This window comes from Hemitrygon akajei, unplaced genomic scaffold (assembly GCF_048418815.1).
Source record: "Hemitrygon akajei unplaced genomic scaffold, sHemAka1.3 Scf000180, whole genome shotgun sequence".
Lineage (NCBI taxonomy): Eukaryota > Metazoa > Chordata > Chondrichthyes > Myliobatiformes > Dasyatidae > Hemitrygon > Hemitrygon akajei.
Window position 1 is genome coordinate 134,185 of NW_027332066.1, and position 27,606 is coordinate 161,790.

General features: G+C 43.5%; 1 protein-coding gene across 5 annotated transcripts in view; it reads left to right on the top strand.

The window, feature by feature from the left end:
- Positions 1-27,606, top strand: part of LOC140724261 (NACHT, LRR and PYD domains-containing protein 3-like) — a 70,166-nt gene that overhangs the window by 40,205 nt on the left and 2,355 nt on the right. For all 5 annotated transcript variants that reach the window (XM_073038733.1, XM_073038730.1, XM_073038734.1 and 2 more), the window contains 3 exons: positions 1,989-3,717; positions 12,864-12,971; positions 22,347-22,448. In XM_073038733.1, the coding sequence (XP_072894834.1) occupies positions 1,989-3,717; positions 12,864-12,971; positions 22,347-22,448 (1,939 nt within the window). The remainder of the gene's footprint in view (positions 1-1,988; positions 3,718-12,863; positions 12,972-22,346; positions 22,449-27,606) is intronic.

The following is a 27,606-nucleotide window of genomic DNA, read 5'->3' on the forward strand; positions in this document are numbered from 1 at the left end:
CCAAATTATTTTGCAAACTGTAAGACAGCTTCTTTCCCTGCTTATCAGATTGTACTTTCAACATGCAATGCACACAAATAGATGACCAGCTTATAGGCCAAAGACAAGTTGAATGCATCCCACAGCCGAAATTTGACATAATTTACAAACCCTTTTGGTTCTCTCTACATTTGCTGTGCAACAGGAACCTTTGCCAGTGAATTACTGACCTGGCATACAACTATATAAATTTTCTTAAGAAATTTATCTCAGATTTCTTTTCACATTCTGTCCCAATTCATGCGTGCGACATCCCAAATAAAATATACAGCAATAAAGGAAATTCTGAGAAGAGACGGAGGAGTTTTAGGGAATGGATATTATAGTTCAGATCCAGGGCTGTCAGTGGAAATCTGGAAAATGTGGAGAGGCAGAATGGCAGAACTGAAGGAGCAAAGGGACCATGTGGTATGTTGCGTTGGAACAGGTTATATAGACCGGGACGAGCAGAAATAATCTCGAAACAGGAATTAATGTTATTGACGTTACTGTGCAATTGCAGTGCAGAAGGTTTGGCGTTGGGTGAAAGGGGCTTGCTGAGAGTTGAAGGTGTTACGAATTCAGGCAACAATGAACAGATGAGTTAGGCAAGGGTTTTATAACAAGTAACACGTTTATTAAACATTGAAAACAAACCCCCCAAAAGTAAACAAAACTCTAACGTAACAGGAAATCAGCTGCTGTACGGCAGCTTAAACAGTTCCTAAAGCGATGAAGCTTAAACAGTTCTTACAGCGATGTTGCAAGAACAGTTCTTAAAGTAGTATTGCCAAAAGTTCAAAATGCTCACAGTCCATTTAAGGGAGAGACTTTTTATGACGACTTAAATATTCTCTTACGTCGTTTTTCTTCAGTCCCCGATGTCGAACATTTCCCACGAAGAATTTCATGAAACGGAACAGCTTAAAGGCACTGACGTTTCCTTCCACACTGTCCTCAATCTTTTCTGCTACCCCGCAGAGATTAACATGAGAACAGTCAATGAATTCCTTCCGAATAATGATCAAACAAAGGACGAACCCGTTTCACCGTAGAAATCGATTCTCCTCGATCTTTAACTCCTCAACTCCGATCTTCACTCTCCACTGATTCTCAACTAGCGGTATTGTAAAGAAACTGCTTGCAATGACCTTTCAAATTTTAGGCATTAGATAAAACTTCATCTTTCAACTAAACTGCGTCATTACATTAAATCACGCAGTGGCATGAAGTCAACATGGCAAATCCAGCCACGAACTGCCCCTCCTCACAGGGAGGGGTCCTCCTTTTATACCCTGTAAAAAAAAACTGTGACATGACCTCTACTGGCAGGAAAATGACGTCACTCCACCATCACAAGACCATTACCTCAAGTCCAGTATAGCTTCAACCCCAGTCACGTGACAAGGGTACCACCATCACGTGTCACGAGTACGTAACAAAGGACCGTTGTACGATTTTTCAGACAAGTTCACGATGATGAAATATGGCGGATCTGACTACTAGATTACCATAGTGGCCCATCAGGAAGGGATTGTTCCCATCACTGACAATGTCCCTCATTTCACTGTCCATCCTCACTCTCTGTGTTTCTACACTGATCAGGAAGGGGGTGTCATGAATCAGATTGTAGAGTCATTAGTGATGATACTTAAAGAATCACAGGGAGGCTGAAAGAGAATCTGGAAAATCTTATGTGCTGTTACATGGGCAGGTAGGACATAATAAAATATCAGAGGGAGCTATCACCTTTACTGCTCTCTGAATATAATATTGTACAAGTATGATATGTTTTTGGTCATTAGATACCGCTGTGCCCGTTGTCCATGAACCAGGTTTTATTGACAATACTGTCATCCACAGAAACCATAAATTCTTGCAATATTAGTACTGAGATCCCGTTGCAGTTTTCAACTTGTGTTTTTGACAAGTGTAATGTGCTGATCATTTTATCTCTGTGCCCATGGAAGATGTTCAACAGAAACACAAGGAAACTCTGCAGACACAAACTGAAAAACTGAGAGTGAACACGATCCTGATGAGGGAGAAGCCGAAGGATGTCCAGCTGGATGATCGATACACTGAGCTCACGGTCATTAGCACTTTTCGAGATCAGAGACTGGTAGAACATGAGCTGCTGGCAAGAGGCAGAGACCATGAGAAGTGGAGACAGAAACATCTCCGCAAAGAGCTGGAAAAAATCCGGGCCGATCAATTGTTCCAAAGTAGCTTCTCCCGGAAATCTGGGAATTCGGCAGCAATGGCCGGAGTTCCGGGGATCGGGAAAACAACAATGGTTCAAAAGATTGTTTATGACTGGGCCACGGGGAGAATATACCAACAATTTCAGTTTGTCTTCAGTTTCAGATTCCGTGATTTAAACTCAATTAACAGTAGAATAAACCTGAGGGAACTGATTTTGCATCAATATCCTTACTTTGGGAATATCCTGAGAGAAGTCTGGAAGAACCCAGAGGGATTGCTGTTCATACTCGATGGTTTGGATGAATTCAAGCACCAAATCGATTTTGCTGACAGTCGGAGAGACACAGAACCCAAGCACCAGTGCCCAGATCCCGAGTGGTGGTGTGAAGTGTCTGACATTGTGTACAGTTTAATCCAGGGCAAGCTGCTCCCAGGGTGTTCAGTGCTGGTGACCACCCGCCCCACTGTGTTACATTTATTGGGAAAGGCAAAGATCAGTGTCTGGGCTGAAATCCTGGGATTTGTTGGTGAAGAACGGAAGAAATATTTCGTCAAGTATTTTGAAGATCAGATGGTGGCAGCAGCTCTTTTAAAACACGTGCAGGAGAATGAGATCCTGTACACCATGACCTACAACCCCTCTTACTGCTGGATCCTCGCTCTGACACTGGGCCCCTTCTTTAAACAAATAATCAGGGGCCCGCAGCGAGTTCCGAAGACCATCACCCAACTGTACTCCTACTATATTTACAACATCCTGAAAAACCACGGCCGTGAGATTGAGAACCCCCGTGATGTGTTACTCAGGGTTGGTCAGATGGCCTACAGAGGAGTATCTGATAAGAAGATTGTATTTACAATTGGAGATTTCATCAACTACAATCTCCAGCCTTCCCAGTTCCTGTCAGGGTTCCTGATGGAGCTTTTGGAGAGAGATGAGTCTCCCTGGAACATGGTGTACACATTCCCACACCTCACCATCCAAGAGTTTGCAGCTGCCCTCGCACAATTCCTGAATCCACATCCCGGGGATATCCTGAAATTCCTCACTGAAGCCCACAACACGTCAGATGGGCGATTTGAGGTATTTCTCCGTTTTGTTGCTGGTCTCTCCAACTCGATGACAGCTCAGGGCCTGGAGGAGTTTCTGGGTCAATTTCCTTGTGAAACAACCTGCCGGGTGATTGACTGGGTGAAGGAGGAGGTTGAACACCAGAATGGAAACACATGGAGTGAAGCTGGTAAAAGGAGCCTCCTGAACACATTGCACTACCTGTTTGAGTCTCAGAATCGTGGACTGGCTCAGGGCACACTAGGATCTGTGAAAACACTTTCATTCAGTAGAATTACACTGACCCCGATTGACTGCACGGTCCTGTCTCATGCCATCGGACTCTGTGATACAATAAAATGCCTCCACCTAGAGAATTGCATGATTCAGTATGAAGGAATTGAGCAGCTAGGACGCACACTGCACAAGTGCCAGGAGTTGAGGTAACGATAAAATTGTCTCCAGTCTCTGTTGTAAAATGTAATATTTTGTTTTTGTTCTGTGAATCTGCCCCCATCCCCCCCCACCCCCCACACCCCAGCCACCGACTCCCTGCTGCTCTACTCTGCAACAGAACTGACATTTCGGCTCCGGGCTTGGGTGGGGGTAGTTGGGTGGAGGGCCCAGACACCTTTGTTGACCCCTTGTTCTATCCACCTATTTTTCTTAATCTACACTCACTGCACATTGGGCCTGTGTACTATACCCATTCTCCAGCCCCGACTGGGAGTGATGGCGCTCATTACTGAACTCCCTTGGACAATCCAAAGCGAACAGATGGGGTGGAGGGTAACTGTGTGGTAATTGTTTGAAACCGCAAAGTGTTTCTTGTGACCGCCACCTTAAACACTTATCCTGCTTTTAGCTTGGTAGGTAATAAACTGGGGGATTCAGGAGGGGAACCCGGAGTGTAAAATACAGAAACTGTGGTAAGTACCAGACTGTGGGAGATAGTGTTTACAGTCACTGGGTGTCTGACACTGAACATTAATGTGATCAGTAATTGTGTTACTGATAAACACTAGGGATTTGTACCGTTTCCTGTCTCTGTGTCCTTCACGCTCACTCTCTCTCATCTCTGGCTGGAGAGTCAGTCTTACTGTTTCTGCTATCGAGCATCTTGTCTCAGTTTTGTCAGATGGATCTGAGAAAATAAAGTGGGAGATTCAGCAATTTGAAGGGTCGGGAGAGCTGCCAGATGTCTTCGTACATAAAGGTACCAATGACAGGAAGGAAAAGCAAAAAGTTTCTTAGAAATGAAGCTGAGAAGTAGGACCTCCAGGGTAATCCTCTCTGGGTTGCTGCCTGCATCATGTGCCACTGAAAGAAGAAACGGCATGATTTGGCAGGTTAATGTATGGCTGAGTGGCTGGTGCAGGTGATGGTTCTTCAGGATTTTGGGTCATTGCAATCACTTCTGGGGGAAGTTTGACCTGTTTTCAGGTGACGGGATGCACCTGAACCTGGGGCAGGGGAATGGATGTTCTTGCTCCTAGGTTGGTTAGAGCTGGTTGGGAGGGTTTAAACTAATTTTACAGTGGGGTACAAACTGATGTGAAGGGACTCGGGATAAGATGGATTGTAAAATAAGCTAAGACTTTCAAGAAGGGCTGGGAGACGATGTGTTAGTATCAGTGCGTTAGGGAAACAGAATCAAAAGTGGTTGTAAATACAGAACTCAAGGTGCAATATCTCAACGCGTAGCTTATAAGAAATAAGGTGGATGGTCGTGTTACACTATTACAGATTGTCAAGTATGATGTTGTGGCCATCACTGAATCATGGCTAAAGTTTGGTTGTAGTTGGGAGATAAATGTACAAGGTTATACATTGTACCGGAAGGTTAGGAAGGTGTGCAGACTGCGGGCATGGTTCTGTTGGTGAATCATTACAGCATCAAATCATTAGAAAGATGTGACATTGGATCGGAGGATGTAGAATGTTTCTGGGTTGAGTTAAGAAACTGCAAGGGTAAAGGACGCTGGATGGCTGTTATATTTAGTCATCCCAAAATTAGCTGGGGTGTGAGCACAATGTACAAGGGGAAATTTTTAAAAATCCTGTCAGAAGGGCGATGTTATGATGGTCATGGGGGATTTTAACATGCCAGTTAGACTTTATCCCGTTCGCCTATCAGCCCTGACTAGGAGTTGAGGATGCCATCGTCTACCTGCTGAACCATGTCTACGCCCACCTGGACAAGCTGGCAAGCACTTTGAGGGTTATGTTTTTTGACGTCTCCAGAGTGTTCAACACCATTCGCCCTGCTCTGCTGGGTGAGAAGCTGACAGTGATGCAGGTGGATGTTTCCCTGGTGTTATGGATTATTGATTACCTGACTGGCAGACCATAGTACGTGCACTTGCAACAGTGTATATCAGACAGAGTGGTCAGCAGCACCGGGGCTCCACAGGGGACTGTCTTGTCTCCCTTTCCCTTCACCATCTACACCTCAGACTTCAACTACAACACAGAGTCTTGCCATCTTCAGAAGTTTTCTGATGACTCTGCCATCGTTGGATGCATCAGCAAGGGAAATGAGGCTGAGTACAGGGCTACGGTGGGAAACTTTGTCACATGGTGTGAGCAGAATCATCTGCAGCTTAATGTGAAAAAGACTAAGGAGCTGGTGGTGGACCAGAGGAGAGCTAAGGTACCGGTGACCCCTGTTTCCATCCAAGGGGTCAGTGTGGACATAGTGGAGGATTACAAATACCTGGGGATACGAATGGACAATAAACTGGACTGGTCAAAGAACACTGAGGCTGTCTACAAGAAGGGTCAGAGCCGTCTCTATTTCCAAAGGAGACTGAGGTCCTTTAACATCTGTCGGACGATGCTGAGGATGTTCTACGAGTCTGTGGTGGCCAGTGCTATCATGTTTGCTGTTGTGTGCTGGGGCAGCAGGCTGAGGGTAGCAGACACCAACAGAATCAACAAACTCATTCATAAGGCCAGCGATGTTGTGGGGGTGGAACTGGATTCTCTGACGGTGGTGTCTGAAAAGAGGATGCTGTCCAAGTTGCATGCCATCTTGGACAATGACTCCCATCCACTCCATAAAGTACTGGTTAGGCACAGGAGTACATTCAGCCAGAGACTCATTCCACCGAGATGTAACACTGAGCATCATAGGAAGTCATTCCTACCTGTGGCCATCAAACTTTACAACTCCTCCCTCGGAGTGTCAGACACCCTGAGCCAATAGGCTGGTCCTGGACTTATTTCTACTTGGCATGATTAACTTATTATTATTTAATTATCTATGGCTTTATATTGCTATATTTCTTCACTATTCTTGGTTGGTGCGGCTGTAACGAAACCCAATTTCCCTCGGGATCAATAAAGTATGTCTGTCTGTCCATTGCGAAAATTAGCTTGGTAATGAAACTCGCGAGTAAGGTTTGTTGAATGTCCATGAGAAGTCTTTTTAGAGCAGTTTGTCTTGAGCTCACTTGGGGTTCAGCGATACTGGATTAGGTGTAATGTAATGAACCAGAGGCAATTGCGTAAAATAGCTCTTGGGAAGAAGTGGTCATAATATGATTCAGTTCAACTTGGGAGCTGATGGAGGAAAATAAATTCTGACTATGAGTAAAGGGAATTGCAGTGGTGTGAGAGAGGAGCAGGCTAAAGTAAATTGGATGGAGATGCTGGATTGGATGTCAGCAGAGCAGCAATGCTGTGGGTTTCTGGGAAAAAATGAGGAGGTTGCAGGATAGATATCTTCCCAATGCAAAGAAATACTCAACTAGTAAAATAGTACAATCGTGGTTGACAGGGGAAATCAAAGATAACAAAAACAAAAGAGAGCGCATACAACAAATTAGCAGGAGGACAGAGGGTTGGGAAGCTTTTAAAAACTTACAGACAGCAGCTAAGCGATTCATTATGAGAGAGATGAAACATGAAAGCGAGCTCACAGTGAACATTACAGTGAAGTTTGTAAATATATAAATATAAAGTATATAAAAATGAGAGTAGATACGGGATGGCTGAAAATGAGGCCACAGAAATAATAACGGGAGAGAGGAAAATTGAAAACTAACCAAATAATTACTTTGCATCAGTGGAAACTGTGGAAATTATTTGCAGTATGCCCGATACTTAAAGGTGTGAGGGAGGACAAGTGAGTACAGTTACTATTACAAGGAAGAAGGTGTTCAATAAGATGAGAGACCGAAGGGTACATAAGTCACGCGGACCGGATGAATTGCACCCTAGGGTTTTAACAGGGGTAAAAGTAGAGATTGAGGATCCATTACAAATGATATATCAAAGGACTAGAAATTTGCAAATGTTATGCCATCCTTTAAGAAAGGAGGAAGGCATCAGAAAGAAAATTATAGACCAGTTAGCCTGACCTCAGTTGTTGGGAAGATGTTGGAGTCAATTGTTAAGGATGAAGTTATGGAGTACTTAGTGACAGGAGATAACTGATCAGAGTACCAGGGAAGAGGTCACCCTGAAGTTAAAAGAGGTGACTGTCAGGAGGAATGGAAATGTAAATAGGCAGTTAAAACAGAGCACAGCTGTGGCCTCGGAATTAAGTATACAGCTTTGGATCATTTTAGGGGGATGACCTCCCGGGGGAATGCCAAGGCGACTGGGCTACCGGCACTGAGCATGGGTCCATGGTGCAGAAAGGCAAGAGAGAGAAGAATAGAGTGGTAGTGATAGGGTACTCAATAGTGAGGGGAACAAACAGGAGATTCTGTGGACATGATTGGAACACATGGATGGTTTGTTGCCTTCCAGGTGCCACAGTCAGGGATATCTCAGATTACGTCCACAAATTTTGGAAAGGGAGGGAGCGTTCAAAAGTGACTTGTTGCACCAGAACGTGAGGGGGACCAATATTCTCGCCGACCAGTTTGCTCTACTGGTAAAGAAACTCATTGAATCAGTAGAAATATGTGCCATAGGATCAGAATATGTCAAAATCTTGTGGGTTGAGTTAAGAAACTGCGAGTGGAACAGGTCCCTGATTGCAGTTGCATACAGGCCTCCCAACAGTGGCTGAGAGGTGAACTACACATTACAACAGGAAATAGAAAAGTCGTCCCAGTCATGGGAGTTTTCAACATGCAGGTCGTTTGGGAAAATCAGGTTAGTGATGGATCTGAAGAGAGTGAGTTTGTTGAATGTCCAAGAGATAGCCTTTTCGAGCAGTTTGTCGTTGAGCCTACAATGAGGTCAGCTATACCGGATTGTTACATAATGAATCGGCGGTGATTCAGGAGCTTACGTTAGAAGAACATTTATGAACTGGTGATCTCAATATGATTGAGTTCAACTTGAAATTTGATAGGAGGAAAGTAAAGTCTAAAATCGCACAATTTCAAAGGAGTAAGGGAAGGTACAGTGGTATGAGAGAGGAGCTGGCTAAAGTAAATTGGAAGAAGCTGCTGGCAGCAATGTCAGCAGAGCAGCTATTGCCTGCATTTCTGGGAGGAAAAATAAGGAAGGTGCAGGACATGTGTATTCAAAAAATGAAGAAATACTCAAATAGCGGAATGGTACAACTGTGGTTGACAAAAGAAGCCAAAGCTAAAGTTAAAGCAAAAAAGGGAGCATAATACAAAGCAAAAAACCTTGCAAAGTTAGAGGATTGGGATGTTTTTAAAAGACTACTGAGAGCAACTAAAATAATCATTGGCAGAGGAAAGATAAAATAGCAAGCTAGCAAATAATATCAAGGCTTTTTCAAGCATGCAAAAAAAAGTGTTTGAGAGACCATATTGGACCACTAGAAAATGATGCAGGAGAAATAATAATGGGGAACAAGGAGATGGCTGATTTTGCATCCATCTTCACTGTGGAAGATAGTACTGGTGTTCCAGATGTTGTAGTGTGTGAAGGAAGAGAAGTGGGTGCAGTCACTATCACAGCGTGTTCAGAGAGCTGAAAGACCTAGAAGTACATAAGTCACCCAGACCAGATGAACCACACCCTTGTGTTTTGCAAGATGCAGCGTTAGAGATTCTGGCGACATTAGAAATTATCTTTGAATAATCACTGGACTCTGGCATCGTGCCAGAGGGCTGGAAAATTGCAAATGTCACTCTATTCTTTTAGAAAGGTGGAAGGCAGCAAAGCCTCAATTCAATGGTTGGGGAGACGTTAGAGTCCTTTGTTAAGGATGAGGTAATGTAGGACATGGTGACATAGGGCAAGATAGTACAAAGTCAGCATGGTTTCTTAGAGGGAATATCCTGCCTGACAGACCTTTTGGAATTCTTTGATGAGACTAAAAGTAGGGTTGATAAAGGGGATGCAGTGGTTGTTGTACATTTGGAAGTGAAAATGGTACCTGAATCGTAAAATGCGGAAAATGAAGTAGGTAACAGATTTAAGGAGATTGTGTTTACAGAAATGAAACTGTAGTGAGGTAGTGTTCATGGGTCCAATGTCATTTAGGAATCATGTGGTAGAGGGAAGAAGCTCTTACTGAATCATTATGGGTGCCTTCCTACCTGATGGCACCAAAGAGAAGAGGGCATGCCGTGGGCGGCTGGAGTCCTTCATGAGGGATGCTGCGTTTTTCGGCATTGGTCCTTGAAGATATCCTGCATACCGTGGAAATGATTGCCCATGACGGAGCTGACTAATTTACAAAGATCTGCAGCTTATTTTCATCGTGTGCAATGGCCACAAAACCGCACCCCCCCCACTCCAGACAACATCATGATGCAGACAGTTAAAAGCCACGGTGATCACCCAATTTCCCTCGGGATCATTAAAGTATGTCTGTCTGATTTATAGGAATTTGTGAGTGTCTCTTGTGAAGCTCAAATCTCCTCAAAATCTTCATGAAATAGACACAATGTCTTGCGTTCTTTGTAACTGCATTAATATATTGCGAACAGATTAGGTCCTCAGCGATGCTGACACCCAGGAATTTGAAACTCTCTGCACCTTCAGTCCTTCTGAGAACTGAAGTGTGCTCAGTTGTCTTACCCTACCTAAAGTCACAATCAGCTCTTTGGTCTTACTAATGTTGAATGCAATGGTACTGTGGCGATACCATTCAACTATTTGGTATAGATTCTTCCTGTGCATCTTCTCGAGACCAGCTGAGATTCACTCAGCTACGGTTCTATCATCAGCAAATTTATGCATAATAATTGAGCTATGCCTGGACACAGAGTCATGGGTGTAGAGAGGGGAGAACAGTGGGCTAAGTGCACATCGCCAAGGTGCACCTGTTTTTATTGTCAGAGAGCTGGAAATGTTATTTCCAATGTGTGCAGATCTTCTGGTTATCAAGTCGAGGATCCAGTTACAGGGGAGGTACAGGAGCCTTGGTTAAGTGGCTTTTCTATCAGGACTGTAGGAATGATGGTGATAACAGTTAGACAGACTGTCATACTTTATTGATCCCGAAGAAATTGAATTTCATTACAGCCGCCCAAGAATAGTGAAGAAATATAGCAATACAAAACCATAAATAATTAAATAATAATAAGTTAATCATGCCAAGTGGAATTAAGTCCAGAACCAGCCTATTGGCTCAGGGTGTCTGACACTAAGAGGGAGGAGTTTTAAAGTTTGATGGCCACAGGTAGGAATGACTTCCTATGATGCTCAGTGTTACATCTTGGTGGAATGAGTCTCTGGCTGAATGTACTCCTGTGCATAACCAGTACTTTATGCAGTGGATGGGAGTCATTGTCCAAGATGGCTTGCAACTTGGACAGCAGCCTCTTTCCAGACACCACCGTCAGAGAGTCCAGTTCAACTCCCACAACATCACTGGCCTTACGAATGAGTTTGCTGATTCTGTTGGTGTCTGCTACCCTCAGCCTGCTGCCCCAGCACACAACAGCAAACATGATAGCACTGGCCACCACAGACTCGTAGAACATCCTCAGCATCGTCCGGCAGATGTTAAAGGATCTCAGTCTCCTCAGGAAATAGAGACGGCTCTGACCCTTCTTGTAGACAGCCTCAGTGTTCTTTGACCAGTCCAGTTTATTGTCCATTCGTATCCCCAGGTATTTGTAATCCTCCACCATGTCCACACTGACCCCTTGGATGGAAACAGGGGTCACCGATGCCTTAGCCCTCCTCAGGTCCACCACCAGCTCCTTAGTCTTTTTCACATTAAGCTGCAGATGATTCTGCTCGCACCATGTGACAAAGTTTCCCACCGTAGCCCTGTACTCAGCCTCATCTCCCTTGCTGATGCATCCAACTATGGCAGAGTCATCAGAAAACTTCTGAAGATGGCAAGACTCTGTGAAGTAGTTGAAGTCTGAGGTGTAGATGGTGAAGAGAAAGGGAGACAGGACAGTCCCCTGTGGAGCCCCAGTGCTGCTGACCACTCTGTCTGACACAGTGTTGCAAGCACACGTATTGTGGTCTGCCAGTCAGGTAATCAATAATCCATGACACGAGGGAAGCATCCACCTGCATCACTGTCAACTTCTCACCCAGTAGAGCAGGGCGGATGGTGTTGAATGCACTGGAGAAGTCAAAAAACATGACCCTCACAGTGCTGGCCAGCTTGTCCAGGTGGTCATAGACACGATTCAGCAGGTAGACGATGGCATCCTCAACTCCTGGTCGGAGCTGATAGGCGAACTGGAGGGGGTCTAAGTGTGGACTGACCATAGGCCGGAGCTTCTCTAAAACAAGTCTCTCCAGACACTGAGATGTAGTCAAATAACAGCATCCTGACCCGTGTTCATGTAGCCCAGGTGATCCACGGATGCGTGGAGAGCCAATGAGATCACATCCATCTAGACTTATTTTGTCGGTAGGCAATTTGCAGTGGGTCCAGGTCCTTGCTGAAGCAGGAGTTGATTCTGGCCATGACCAACATCTCAAAGCACTTCTTCACCATCGATGTGAGTGCTACTGGACAGTATTCATTAAGGCAGCTCACTCTATTCTTCTTAGGCAGTGACAGTGGTATAGTGTTGCCCTTTTGATGCAGATGGGAACTTCCTACTGCAGTAATGAGAGATTGAAAATGTGTTTGAACTCCCCTCCCCCCTCCAGCCATTGGTTAGGCACGTGTTTTCGGAGCCTCACCAGGTACTCCATAGGTCTCACTCTTTTGAAAGACAGCCTGATGTCAGCAACCGATTCAGAGATCTCCGAGACACGGAGAAACACTGGGATCATCATAGGTAATTGTATTCTCCCTTTCTCAGCAAGTATAAAAGGAATTGAGCTGGGGGTGATCCATCACTGTCTCTGACGATGATAGGATTCGCTTTGTGTGAGGTAATGGCCCGAGAACCCTGCCAGAGTTGATGTCACCTTGAACCTCAGTTGGAATAGCCCTCGGCAAGTCACACCTGCTGTACTTATTTATCCCTGGGTTGCCAGACCTAAATACGACAGACCTAGCCCTCAGCAGACATCGAAACTATTGGTTCATCAATGGCTTTTGATTACAGTAGGCTCACATTCATCCACATAGCTTCTAATGAAATCAGTGACATCGTAGATAACGTGCTCAAAGATGAATCCCTGAATATAATCTAGTCCACTAGTAGAAAATGGGAGAAAAAGCATTGCGACATGTGCCGTCTCCTGTCTCTGTGTTCTTCACACTCACTCTCTCTCTCATCTCCAGGCTGAGGGGTGTCGATTTCACAGATTCTCCTAATGAACTGAGAGATTCAGGAGGGAAACAGGTGTCTGTGGCTCTGAGGAACCCGGTGCGTAAAGCACGGACACTGCAGTAAGTATCAGACTGTGGGAGATTGTGTTTCCAGTCACTGGGTGTCTGACACTGAACATTAATGTGATCAGAAATTGTGTTACTGATAAACACCGGGGCTTTGTACTGTCCCCTGACTCTCTGCACCCTTCACCACCAAAATCTATCATCCCAGGCAGGATGGTCGGTGTTACTATTTCTGGTGTCGAAAATCTTGTCTCAGTTCCCCGTACATTTAAATCCCTGATGATGCTGGATCTGACTAAAAACAAACTGGGAGATTCAGCAATTTGGAGGGGCGACAGAGCTACCAGATGTCTTCCTACATAAGGGTACCAATGACAGGAACAGGAACAGAAAATCAAAAAGTTCCTTAAAAAATAATTTAGAGAACTGGGTAGGAAATTGAGAAGTAGAACTTCCAGGGAATAATCTCTGGACTGCTGGCTGGGCCAGTGAAGGTAGAGACAGCATGATTTGGCAGGTTAATGCATGGCTGAGAAGCTCGTGCATTGTGATGATGCTTCAGGTTCCTGGATCATTGGGATCTTTACTGGGGAAGGTTTGTCCTGTTCAGAAGGGACGGATTGCAACTGAACCCGATGGAGGGGGCAGTGCTGGTGGTGGATATTCTTGCTACTAGGTTTGCTAGAGCTGTTTGGAAGGGTTTAAACTAAATTGGCAAGGGGTTGTTAACTGGAGTGAAGGGACAATATCTCGGATCTAGTTCTCGGTATTCTCAGGAGAGAGGTTGAAGAGCCAGATTTTGCGGTCCACATGGGGACCAATGACATAGATAGGAGTTGGGATATGTCCTGAAGAAAGAATATAGGGAAATAGGAAAAAAAGTTTCAAAGCAGGACCTCAAGGGTGATAATCTCAGGATTGCTGCCTGTGCCACGAGACAGAGAGGGTAGGAACAGGAAGTCATGGCAGATGAATGCGTGGTTCAAGAGTTGGTGCAGGGGGCAGGAGCTCAGATTTATCGATCATTGGGATCTCTTCTGGGAAGGTCTGACCTGTACAAAAAGGATGGACTGTACCTGAACTGGAAAGGGACCAATATCCTGGTGGGCAGGTTTGCTAGAGCTGTTGAGGAGGGTTTAAACTAGTTTGGCAGTGGGGTGTGAATCAGAGTGTGAATGCAGAGATTAGGTGGAAGGACGAGGGCATAATGCTATCCATTCTGAGTTGGTGAGGAAGGACAGGCAGGGGACAAAACTTAAATGCAGTCAGTTAGAGGGGTTGAAATGTGTCTATTTCAATGCTAGGAGTATTAGGAATAAAGGGGATGATCTTAGAGCATGGATCAAAACGTGGAATTACGATGTTGTGGCCATTACTGAAACTTGGCTGGAGGAAGGGCAGGTAGTGGGGTTTATGTGTTTTAAAAGGAATAAGACGGGAGGTAGACAAGGGGGGAGGAGTAGCATTACTGGTCAGGGATAGCATCACGGCTATAGAAAGGTAAGACGTTGCAGAGGGAGTGTCTACTGATTCGGTGTGGGTGGAAGTCTGAAATAGGAAAGGATCAATCACTGTGCTGGGAGTAGTCTATAGGTCCCAAAATAGCCCTCGGGCCACCGAGGAGCAGATAAGCAGGCAGAATTTAGAATGGTGCAGGAAATACAGGGCTGTAGTTATGGATGATTTCAACTTCCCTCATTGATTGGCAGCTCCTCACTGCAAGAGGGATAGATGGGGTTGAATTTGTAAGGTGTGTTCAAGAAGTATTCCTGACACAGTATGTTGACCGGCAGACGAGAGGAGAGGCCATACTGGATCTAGTTCTAGGTAATGATCCTGGTCAGGTGGCAAACCACTTGGTGGGGGAGCATTTTGGTGAGAGTAACCATAACTCCCTTAGCTGTTGCACAGCTATGGAAAAGGGTAAAAACAGACAAAATGGGGAAGTGCTTAACCGGGGAAGGGATACCTATGAAGGGATGAGGCAGGAACTAGCGAGAGTAAATTGGAAACAGATGTTTAAGGGTGAAAGCAAACAAGTAATGTTGAGGAAGTTTAGGGATAATTTTTGCTGGGTTCAGGTTCGGTTTGTCCCACTGAGACAAGGACAAAATGGTAGGAAAAGGGAACCATGGCTGACGAAACACATGAGGTAACTCGTCAAGAGGGAGAAGGAAGCATTTGTTAGATATAAGAAGCAGGAAGCAGGAGGGCTGATGAGGAATATGGGGTACCCAGGAAAGAGCTTAAGAAAGGGCTCAGGAGAGCTCGAAGCGGGCATGAGAAGGCCTTGGCATGTAGGATTAAGGAGAACCCCAGGGCGTTCTATGTGTATGTGAAGAACAGAAGGATGACAAGAATGAAGGAGGATCATCTAAAAGATAAAGAAGGCGACATGTGCCTGGAGGCGGAGGAGGTTGGGGAGGCCCTAAATGAATACTTTGCTTCAGTGTTCACAAGTGAAAAGGATCTTGATTAGGGTGAGGTCAAAACAGGCCTGTGTGCTGAAAAATATGAAGATTAGGGAAGAAAAAGTGGTGGATCTTCTTAAAAACATCAAGATTGATAAGTCCCCAGGGCCGGACGTGATATACCCCTGGTTGCAGTGGGAAGTGAGAGAAGAGATCACTGGAGCAGTCGCTATGATCTTTAAATCCTCTTTGGCTGCAGGAGAGGCGCTGGAGGATTGGAGAATGGCAAATGTAGCTCCCTTGATTTAAAAAAAGGTAATATAGAGAATCCTGGAAACTATAGACTGGTGAGTCTCACGTCGGTGTCTGCAAACTATTGGAAAGGATTCTTAAGTATAGGATCTAGGGGCATTTGGAGAAGTATGGTCTACTCAAAGATAGTCAGCATGGCTTTGTAATGGGAAGATCGTGCCTCACAAGCCTAATTGAGTTTTTTGAAGAGATAACAAAAGAAATTGATGAGGGTAGGCAGTGGATGTGGTCTGCATGGATTTTAGCAAGGCAATTGACAAGGTCCCCCACGAAAGACTCATTCAGAAAGTGATGAGGCATCAGTGGAACCTTGGCTGTTTGGATGAAAAATTGGCTCACAGGAAGAAAGCAGATGGTAGTAGTGGAAGGAAAGTACTCTGCCTGGAGGTCGGTGACTAGTGGAGTACAGCAAGGATCTGTCCTGGGACCCCTGCTCTTTGTGATTTTTATAAGAGGCAGAAGGATGGGTGTGTAGGTTTGTGGATGACACAATGGAGCTGTAGGTTATCGAAGGTTACAAGATGATATAGACAGGATGCAGAGTTGGGCAGAAAAGTGGCAGATGGAGTTCAATCCTAATAAGTGTGAGGTGATGCATTTTAGAAGGACAAACCAGAAGGCTGAGTGCAGGGTTAATGGTCGGTTACTTAAGAGTGTAGATGAACAGAGGGTCCTTGGGGTTCAAATCCACACATGCCTCAAGGTCACTGCACAGGTTGGTAGGGTAGTTAAGAAGGCCTATGGGATGCCAGGCTTCATTAATAGGGAGATTGAATTCAGGGATAGAGAGGTCATGATGCAACTCTACAAATCTCTGGTGAGACCACAGTTAGAGTATTGTGTTGAGTTCTGGTCATCTCAATATAGGAAGGATGTGGAAGCTATGGAGAGGGTTCAGAGGAGATTTGCCAGGCTGTTGCCTAGATTGGAAAACAAGTCTGATGAGGCAAGATTAGCAGCGCGGGACATTTCCCTTTGGAGCATAGAAGGATGAGAGGGGACTTGATCGAAGTCTACAAGGTTATGAAAGGCATAGGTAGGGTGGATAGCCAGTACCTATTTCCCAAGGCATGAATAGCAAACACCAGAGGGCATATATACAAAATTAAGGGAGGGGAGTTTAGGGAAGACATCAGAGGTAAATTTTTTACACAGAGATTTGTGGGTGTCTGAAATGACTTGCCAGGGATGGTAGGGATAGATCTCTTAAAGATAGCGGAGTCAAAGGATATGGGGAGAAGGCAGGAATGGGGTACTGATTGTGGATGATCAGCCATGATCACATTGAATGGCGGTGCTGGCTCGAAGGGCCGAAAGGCCTACTGAATCTATTGTCTATTGTAGTGGAGGCTAAAACATTAGGTGCATTTTAAGAGCTTCTTGGATAGGCACATGGATGAAAGAGAAATAGAGGGCTGCAGGGTAGTGTGGGTTTAGTACTTTTTTTAGGGATGTATGAGTCAGCACAACATCGAGGGCCGAAGGGTCTGTACTGTGCTGTAGTATTCTATGTTCTATGACTGGGGATAAGACGGATGGTAAAAAAACAAACAAACAAACAAAGATAGCGTGCAGTCAGGCTGTCAGGAAGGGCAGGCAGATGACACATCAAAATTGCAGCAAGCAAGGTGAATAGGGAAACAGAATGGTAAAGGGAAGCAAATACAGCACCCACAGTGTTGTATTTCAAGGTGGATAATCATGTTGCTCTATTACAGATTGTCAGGTATGATGTTGTGGCCATCACTGAGTCATGGATAAAGGCGGGTTGCAGTTGGGAGATGAATGTCCGAGTTCACACATTGTACTGGAGGGATAGGAAGGTGGGCAGAGTGCGGGCATGTTTCTGCTGTCAAGAAACAGAATCAAATCATTAGAAAGATGTGACATAAGATTGGAAAATGTAGAATGCTTCTGAGTTGAGTTATGAAACTGCAAGGGTAAAAGGACCCTGGATGTCAGTTATATATAGTCCTTCCAATACTTGCTGGGGTGTGCAAGACAAATTACAATGGGAAATAGAAAAGTCATGTCAGTAGGCAATGTTATCATGGTCATGGGGGATTTTTACATGCAAGTCCATTGGAAAAATTAGGTTGGTAATGGAACTCTAAAGAGTTAAGTTTGTTGAATGCCCATGAGATTGTCTTTTAGAACATTTTGTCTTGAGCTCGCTTGGGAATCAGCTGTACTGAATTTGGTGTTATGTAATGAACCCGAGGGAATTAGGAAGCTTACGATAAAATAACCCTTGGGAAGCAGAGATCAAAATATGATCCAGTTCAACCTGAAAACTGATGGGGCAAAATCTGGCTAGCAATTACAGTGGTGTGAGAGAGGAATTGGCCATAGTAACTTGGAACAAGATGCTGTTAGCGATCTTAGCAGACCAGCAACCGCGTGGGTTTCTGGGGAAAAAATGAGGAAGTTGAAGAATAGTTGTCTTCCCAATGCAAACAAATACTCAATTAGTAAGATACTACTACCGTAGTTGACAAGGGAAGTCAAAGCTAAATTAAAAGCAAAAGAGGGCGCATACAACAAATTGGCAGGAGGTGTGAGGGTTGAGAAGCTTTTACAGACCTACAGAGAGCAACTAAAAGAATCATTATGAGAGAGAAGATGAAATATGAAAGCAAGCTAGCAAACAACATCACAATGAAGTATGTAAATATATACATATTCAAGTATGTAAAAAAAAATGAAAGGAGATATAGGATAACTAAAAAATTATGCCACAGAAATAATAACTTAGGACAAGAAAATGGCAAATGAACTAAATGACTTCTTTGCATCAGTCGACACTGTGGAAGAAATTAGCAGTGTGCCAGATGCTGCAGGGTGTGTGGGAGGACAAGTGAGTACAGTTACTATTACAAGGAAGAAGGTGCTCAATAAGATGAGAGACCGAAGGGTACATAAGTCACGCGGACCGGATGAATTGCACCCTAGGGTTTTAACAGGGGTAAAAGTAGAGATTGAGGATCCATTACCAATGATATATCAAAGGACTAGAAATTTGCAAATGTTACGCCACTCTTCAGGAAAGGAGGAAGGCATCAGAAAGAAAATTGCAGACCAGTTAGCCTGACCTCAGTAGTTGGGAAGATGTTGGATTCAATTGTTAAGGATGTTGTTATGGAGTGCTTAGTAACAGGAGATCACCGATCAGAGTTACAGGGAAAAGGTTACCCCGAAGTTACAGGAAGTGAGTTGCTGTGTGACTGTCAGGAGGAATGGAAATGTAAACAGGCAATTAGAATAGAGGACACCTGTGGCTAATCCTCTCAAAATAAGTATACAGCTTTGGATACTTTTATGGGGGATGACTTTCCACGGGAATGCCACGGTGACTGGGCTACCAGCACTGAGCATGGGTCCATGGTGCAGAAAGGAAAGAGAGAGAAGAAGGGAGTGGTAGTGATAGGGTACTCAATAGTGAGGGGAACAAACAGGAGATTCTGTGGACATGAATGGGACACATGGATGGTTTGTTGCCACCCAGGTGCTAGGGCAGCGGTGGGCAAACTTTTTGACTTTTGGGCCACAAAGGGTTCTAAAATTTGACAGGGGGGCCGGGCCAGGAGCAGATGGACGGAGTGTTTTGGTAATACACCTCATAAGAGAAAGTAAAATATCATGGGATATGTAGAAAACATGTGCTTTAATTTCAATTGAAAATGAACAAATGCATTACAACAAAATATCTGTCTTTGAAGTCCCATGGTATTTAGCTATTTATTGAAATGACTTTTAAAACACTGAAAATTAAATGAATAAAATACAGCTTTTTTAATAGTAACAGTTATTATTTTAAAGCACTGAAAATTCTGTTGTCCTTCAAGTTATTATCATCATCACTCTCCTCCTGACTGTCTTTATTTCAAAAACGGTAAGAGATGCAGGTCTACTTGTCCTGCTCCTTCTTATTCAATTGTCCCCTGTGCCAAAACTCAACAACGACCAGCACAAGGACAGAACACTGACAGCGCACCAGTATGCGGAGCGCGTTATTTGATCTGGAGCGCATTTTTTTATTTTCAGAACGTACGTGCACCTGCGCACTACTCATGTCCATCACTTAACAGAAATGACATGTAACATGTAAGGCTTATTGAAAAAAATATTTTCAAATGCATTTTTTACATAACACAACGAAGAAACTTATTTTTAATTTCAGTGTTAACAGTGTTGTTGGTCTCCCTTTTTATCCAGCGCATCAAAGTCTGGATTTAGTTTTGTTGTGGTGAAAACGCCAGAATTGCGGGGAAAAAACCATTAACAAGGTTTATTAATATAATTTCATCAAGTTCTGCGGGCCGGATTAAAAAGCTTAACGGGCCGCATATGGCCCCCGGGCCATAGTTTGCCCATGCCTGTGCTAGGGTCAGGGATGTCTCAGATCACGTCCACAACATTTTGGAGGGCGGGGGGGGGGGGGAGAGTTATGACCTGTTCAGAAGTGACGTGTTGCACCAGAATGCGAGGTGGACCAATATTCTCACAGGGATGTTTGTTACAGCTGTTGGGGAGGTTTTAAACTAATTTGGCAGGGGAGTGGGAACAAGACTAATAGGACTCACGACTGGATGGATGGTAAAAAGTAAAGACAGCGTGCCGTCAGACTGTCAGGAATGGCAGGCAAGTGAAGAAACATAGTCACAGCCAACAGGGAGCATATCAGTACGTTAGGGATGTAAAATGACAAAGAGTAGCAAATACGGTCCTTAAGGTGTTGTATCTCAGTGCGGGGAGTATAAGAAATAGGTAGATGATCTTGTTGCACTATTACAGATAGCCAGGTATGATAGTGTGGCCATCACTGAATCTTAGCTGAAGGATAGTTGCAGTTGGGAGCTGTATGTGCAAGGTTACACATTGTATCGGAGGGATAGGAAGGCAGGCAGAGTGGAGGGGGACATGGCTCTGCTGGCATTAAATAATCAGAATGATGTGACAAAGGATGGAAAGATTTTGAAACCATGTGGGTAGAATTAAGCAACTGCAAGGGTAACAGGTCCCTGATAGCAATTATATACAGGCCTCCCAACAGTGGCTGGGAGGTAGACTACAGATTACAACAGGAAATAGAAAAAGTCGTGCCAAAGGCAATGATATGATAGTCATGGGAGATTTTAACATACAACTAGTCTGGGAAAATCAGGTTGGTTATGGTTAGAGTAAGTTTGTTGAATGAAGAGATGGCTTTTTTGAGCAGTTAGTCGTTGAGCCTACAATGGGATCAGCTATATTGGATTGTTACGTAATGTACTGGATGTGAATCGGGAGATAATGCTAAAGGAACATTTGGGAACCAGTGATCATAATATGACAGAGTTCTACTCGAAATTTGATAGAGGGAAATTAAAGTCTGAAGTCAAACTATTTCAATGGAGCAAGGGAAGTTGTGGTATGAAAGAGGAGATGGCCAAAGCAAACTGGAAGGAGCTACTGTCAGGGATGACACCAGGGCAGCAATTGCCAGCATTTCTGGAAAAAAAGTGAGGAAGGTGCTGGACATGTGTATTCCAAAAATGAGGAAATACCCAAGTAGCAATATGGCATAGCTGTGGTTGACAAGGGAAGTTAAAGCTAAAGTAAAAACGATAAAGAGGGCATACAACAAAGCAAAGATTATTGTGAAGATAGAGGATTGGAGGATTGGGAAGTTTTTAAAAGCTTACAGAGAGTAACCACAATAATACTTGGAAGGGAAAAGATAAAATATGAAAGTAAGATAGCAAATAATATCAAAGCGGATAGTAAAGTATTTTTCAAGCATACAAAAATAAAATAGAGTTGAGAGAGGGTATAGGACCGCTAGAAACTGATGCAGGAGAAATAACAATGAGATGGTTGATGAATTAAATGAGTATTTTGCATCCATCTTCTTTGTGGAAGATACTACCAGTGTGCCAGATGTTGTAGTGTGTGAAGGAAGAGAAGTGGGTGCAGTCACTATCACAGCGTGTTCAAAGAGCTGAAAGACCTAGAAGTACATAAGCCACCCAGACCAGATGAACCACACCCTTGTGTTTTGCAAGAGGCAGCGTTAGAGATTCTGGTGACATTAGCAATGATCTATCAAAAATCTCTGGACTCTAGCATGGTGCCAGAGGAATGGAAAATTACAAATGTCACTCCATTCTTTAGGAAAGCTGGAAGACAGGAGAAACAAAATTATAGAAATGGTTGGGGAGATGTTAGAGTCAATTTTAAAGGATGAGGTGATGTAGTACATGGTGACACAGGACAAGATAGTACAAAGTCAGCATGGTTTCCTTCAGGGAAAATCCTTCCTGACAAACCTTTTGGAGTTCCTTGAGAAGATTAAAAGTCGGATTGATAAAGGGGATTCAGCGGATGTTGTATATATGGTAGTGAAACTGATGTGTGGGGCTCCAAGTTAACTGAATTTAAAATGCTGAAAATGAAGTAACAGATTTTGGGAGATAATATGTACAGAAATAAAAATGTAGTCTGGTAGTGGGTCCAATGTACATTAGGTTCTCGTAGGTTCACATTCATCCACATAGTGAATGAATCCACATAATGAAGTTGGTGACAGCTGGGACGTAGATAACACCCTCAAAGACGAATCCCTGAATCTAGTCCAGTCCACTAGTAGAAAATGGGAGAAAAAGCATTGCAACATGTGCCGTCTCCTGTCTCTGTGCCCTTGACACTTACTGTCTCCCATCCCCAGGCTGTGTCGTGTAACAGATTATGGTAAAGAACTGGGAGATTCAGGAGGGAAACTGGTGTCTGTGGCTCTGAGGAACCCGGAGTGTAAAATACACAAACTGGAGTAAGTACCAGACTGTGGGAGATTGTGTTTACTGTCACTAGGGGGTTTCACACTGAACGTTAATGTAATCAGTGATTCTGTTACTAATAAATCAGGATTATAATCTACATTAGGTTTAATATCACCAGCATATGTTGGGAATATTGCTTTTAAATTTATGGCAGCAGTGCAATAGAATACATGATAGTATAGAGGGAAAAACTGAATTACAGTAAGTGTGTATATACATGTGTGTGTATATATAGATGTGTGTGTGTGTATATACATATATGTATCTGTACACACACAGTTACTGTAATTCAGTTTATTCTTTCTTTAACAATATTTTTATTAGTTATATTAAGCGTACACACATATATATATATATATCAACATATATATATATGTCAAAGAGAATTATCAGAAATATCTATATCAATAACAGTTTGAATAAAAGGAAATATAAACATTATCAAGATCAAAGTATTAATCTAACAGTACATAATAAAGAGAAAGGTAATTGATTCTCCTCTTATCCATAAAAAGAAAGAAAAAAGATAACAAAACTTTTATAATTGACATATCCAGAGAAAAAAACAGAGACAAAAAAAAGAACAAAAAAAGAACTGGGCATCTCAAACTGACAGTGAAAGACAAAAAAAAAACACAAGGAAAAACTTTCTGATCAAATCCAAAACTGCTAAAAAGATAACTGGAAGGGCCATAAGTCAGAGCATATGAAAATATCGAATAAAAGGTCGCCAGGTTTCCTCAAATTTGGAGGATGCACCAGATGTCCAACTTCTTATTTTCTCTAAATTATCTCCAAGTTCTCTAAATTATTTTCTCTATATTATCATGTATTGCTTTGCAGTATATATAAGTAGTGAAATGGTGTCCATGGCTCAAATATCCATTTAGGAATTGCATGACAAAGAAGAAGAAGCTCTTCCTGAGTTACTGAGTGTATTCCATCAGGCTTTGTGCCTTCTTCCCTGATAGTCACAATGAGAAAAGGGCATGTCCAGCGTGGTGGGTGTCCTTAATTATCGACACCGCCTTTTTGAAGAATCGCGACTTGAATTTGTCTTGGATACCATGGAGATTATTGCCTATGGTAAAGCTAATTTTTTGCCAATAGCTGCAACTTATTTTGATCTTGTGCAGTAGCCAGCACTAACCCCTTCATCCACCCCGCCACACCCTCACTCCATAAGCCATGTACCAGATGGTGATATTGCTAGTTCGAATGATATCCATGGTGCATTCAATAGGAATTTGCAAGTGTTTTTGGTGTCATACCAAATTTCCTCAATACCCTACTGAAATATAGCTGCAGTATTGCTTTCTTTATAACATAGATACACAGAAACATAGAAAGGCTACAGCACAATGCAGGCTCTTCAGCCCACAAAGCTGTACTGATCATTCCTGACTTTATAAATTACCAAGGGTTACTGATAATCCTTTATTTTTCGAAGCTTCATGTAGCAATCTAGGAGTCGATTGTATCTGCCGCTACCGACAGTGCATTCCACGCACTCACCACTCTTTGTGAAAAAAAAACTTGCCTCTGACATCTCCTCTGCACCTATTTCCAAGCACATTAAAACTGTATCCTCTTCTGTTAACCATTTCAGACCCGGGAAAAAACCTCTGATTAGCCACATGATCAATGCCAGTCGACATCTTATACATATCTGTCAGTTTACCGCTCATCCTACATCGCTCCAAGGAGAAAAAGCCGAGTTCACTCAACCTATTCTCATAAGGCATGCTCCTCAATCTGGGCAACATCCTTGTAAATCTCCTCTGCACCATTTCTATGGTTTCCATATCCTTCCTGTAGTGAGGTGATGAGAATTGAGCACAGTACTCCAAGTGACAACTGACCAGGGTCCTATATAGCTGCAACATTACCTGCCGGCTCTGAAACTCAATCCCACAACTGATTAAGGCCAATGCACCATGTGTTTTGTTAGCCACAGAGTCAACCTGCGAAGCACCTTTGAGTGTCCTATGGACTCGGACCCCATGATCCCTTTGATCCTCCACACTGCAAACAGTATTGCCATTAATACTATATTCTACCAGCATATTTGACCTACCAAAATAAACCACTTCACACTTATCTGGGTTGAACTCCATCTGTCACTTCTCAGCCCAGTTTTGCATCCTATCAATGTCCCGCTGTAAACTCTGACAGCCCTCCACAATATCCACAACACCCCCAACAGCAAATTTACTAACCCATCCCTACATTCCACATCCGGGTCATTTATAAAAATCACAAAGAGTCGGTGTCCCAGAACAAATCCCTGAGTTACACCACTGGTCACCGAACTCCATGCAGAATATGACCGATCTACAACAACACTTTGCCTTCTGTGTTCATGCCAATTCTGGAGCCACAATGAAATGTCCCCTTGGATCCCATGCCTCCTTACATTCTCAATAAGGCTTGCATGTGGTACTTTATTAAATGCCTTGTTGAAATCCATAAATACTATATCTACAGCTTTACCTTCATCAACGTGTTTAGTCGCATCCTCAAAAAAAATCAATCAGGCTCGTAAAGCAGGACCCGCCTTTGACAAAGCCATGCTGACTATTCCTAATCATAGCATGCCACTCCAAATGATCATAAATCCTGCCTCTCAGGATTTTTCTCATCAACACTCACTGATCCATAATTTCCTGGGCTCTCTCTATTCCCTTTCCTAAATAAGGGAACAACATCTGCAACCCTCCAATCACGCGGAACTTCACCCCTTTCCCATTGATGATGCAAAGATCATCGCCCGAGACTCAGCAATCTCCTTCCTCGCCTCCCACAGTAGCCTGGGATACATCCCGTCCAGTTCCGGTGACTTATCCGTCTTGATGCTTTCCAAAAGCTCCAGCACATCCTCTTACTTAATATCTACATTCTCAAGCTTTTCAGTCTTGCTGCAAGTCATCAGTACGATCGCCAAGATCCTTTTCCATAGTGAATACTGAAGCAAAATATTCATTAATTACCTTTGATTTTGCCTCCAGTTCCATACACACCATTCCACTGTCACACTTGGTTGGTCCCATTCTCTCACATCTTATCCTCTTGATTGCCACATACTTGTAGAATCCCTAGGGATATTCCTTTACCCTGCCCATCAATGTCCCCTCTGGCTCTCCTAATTTCATTTTAAAGCACCTTCCTGTTAGCCTTATAATCTTTTAGTTCTTATCATTCTCTATTTTTTGAACTTTTCTTAAGCTTTTATTTTCTTCTTGACCAGATTTCCAGCAGCCTTTTATATAACATGGTTCCTGTACCGTACCATCATTTCCCTGAATCATTGTAACGTACTTATACAGAGCATCATGCAAATATTCCCTGAAAATTGCCATATTTTTGCCGTACATTTCCCTGAGTACATCTGTTCCCAATTTATGCTTCCCAGTTCCTACCTGATAGCCTTATAGTTCCTCTGTCTCCAATCTTTTCCAATGCTATCTTTCTCCAATGCTATTGTAAAGGAGATAGAGTAGTGATCAGTATCACCAAAATGCTCTCCCATTGAGAGATCTGACACCTGACCAGGTTCATTTTGCAATACCAGATCAAGTACAGGTTCTCCTCTTGTAGGCTTATCTACGTATTGTGTCAAAAAACCTTCTTGAACACACCTAACAAACTCCACCCCATCTAAACCCCTTGCTCTAGGGAGATGCCAATCTATATTTGGGAACTCAGAATCTCCCATCACGACAACTCTGTTCTTATTACACCTTTCCAGGTTCGGTCTCGCTATCTGCTCCTTGATATTCCTGTTACTACTGAGTGGTGTATAATAACATCCAGTAGAAATATTGACCCGATCCTTTTCCTAACTTCCACCCACAGAGACTCCATAGACAATCCCTCCATGACTTCCTCATTTTTTTGTAGCCGCGACCCTATGACACAAACTCATTGACCTCCCTCCCTGTCCTTTCTGAAACATCTGAAGCCTGGCACTGTAAGTAACCGTTCCTGCCCCCTGAGCCATCCAACTCTATGTTATAGCCACAACATCATATCTCCAAGTACTGATCTGCGCTCCAACCTCATCTGCTTTGTTCAGAAGTTGCAGAAGTTCGCTGATGACACGGCCATAGAGGGGTGTGTCAGGAATGGACAGGAGGAGGAGTATAGGAAACTGATACAGGACTTTGTGATATGGTGCAACTCAAACTACCTGCGTCTCAATATCACCAAGACCAAGGAGATGGTGGTGGACTTTAGGAGATCTAGGCCTCATATGGAGCCAGTGATCATTAATGGAGAATGTGTGGAGCAGGTTAAGACCTACAAGTATCTGGGAGTACAGTTAGACAAGAAGCTAGACTGGACTGCCAAAACAGATGCCTTGGGCAGGAAGGCACAGAGTCGAATGTACTTCCTAAGAAGGTTGGCGTCATTCAATGTCTGTAGTGAGATGCTGAAGATGTTCTATAGGTCAGTTGTGGAGAGCGCCCTCTTCTTTGTGGTGGCGTGTTGGGGAGGAAGCATTAAGAAGAGGGACGCCTCACGTCTTAATAAGCTGGTAAGGGAGGCGGGCTCTGTCGTGGGCAAAGTACTGGAGAGTTTAACATCGGTAGCTGAGCGAAGGGCGCTGAGTAGGCTACGGTCAATTATGGATAACTCTGACCATCCTCTACATAGCACCATCCAGAGACAGAGAAGCAGTTTCAGCGACAGGTTACTATCGATGCAATGCTCCTCAGACAGGATGAAGAGGTCAATACTCCCCAATGCCATTAGGCTTTACAATTCTACCGCCAGGACTTAAGAACTTTTTAAAGCTATTATTAATGCTTTTTGAGATGGTGATTTAGATGCATATCATATTTTTTTACTGAGTTAAGTATTGTATGTAATTAGTTTTGCTACAACAAGTGTAGGGACATTGGAAAAAAAGTTGAATTTCCCCATGGGGATGAATAAAGTATCTATCTATCTATCTATCTATCTATCTATCTATCTATCATAATACTCATTGCATTAAAATAGACACAGCTCAAACCATCAGTCTGAGCGCGTCCCTTCTCTATCACCTGCCTAATCTCCCTATCGAGCTGTCTGCAAGCTCTCTGTATTTGTGAGCCAACCATCTCTTCCTCTGTCTCTTCAGTTTGTTTCCTACCCCACAGACCC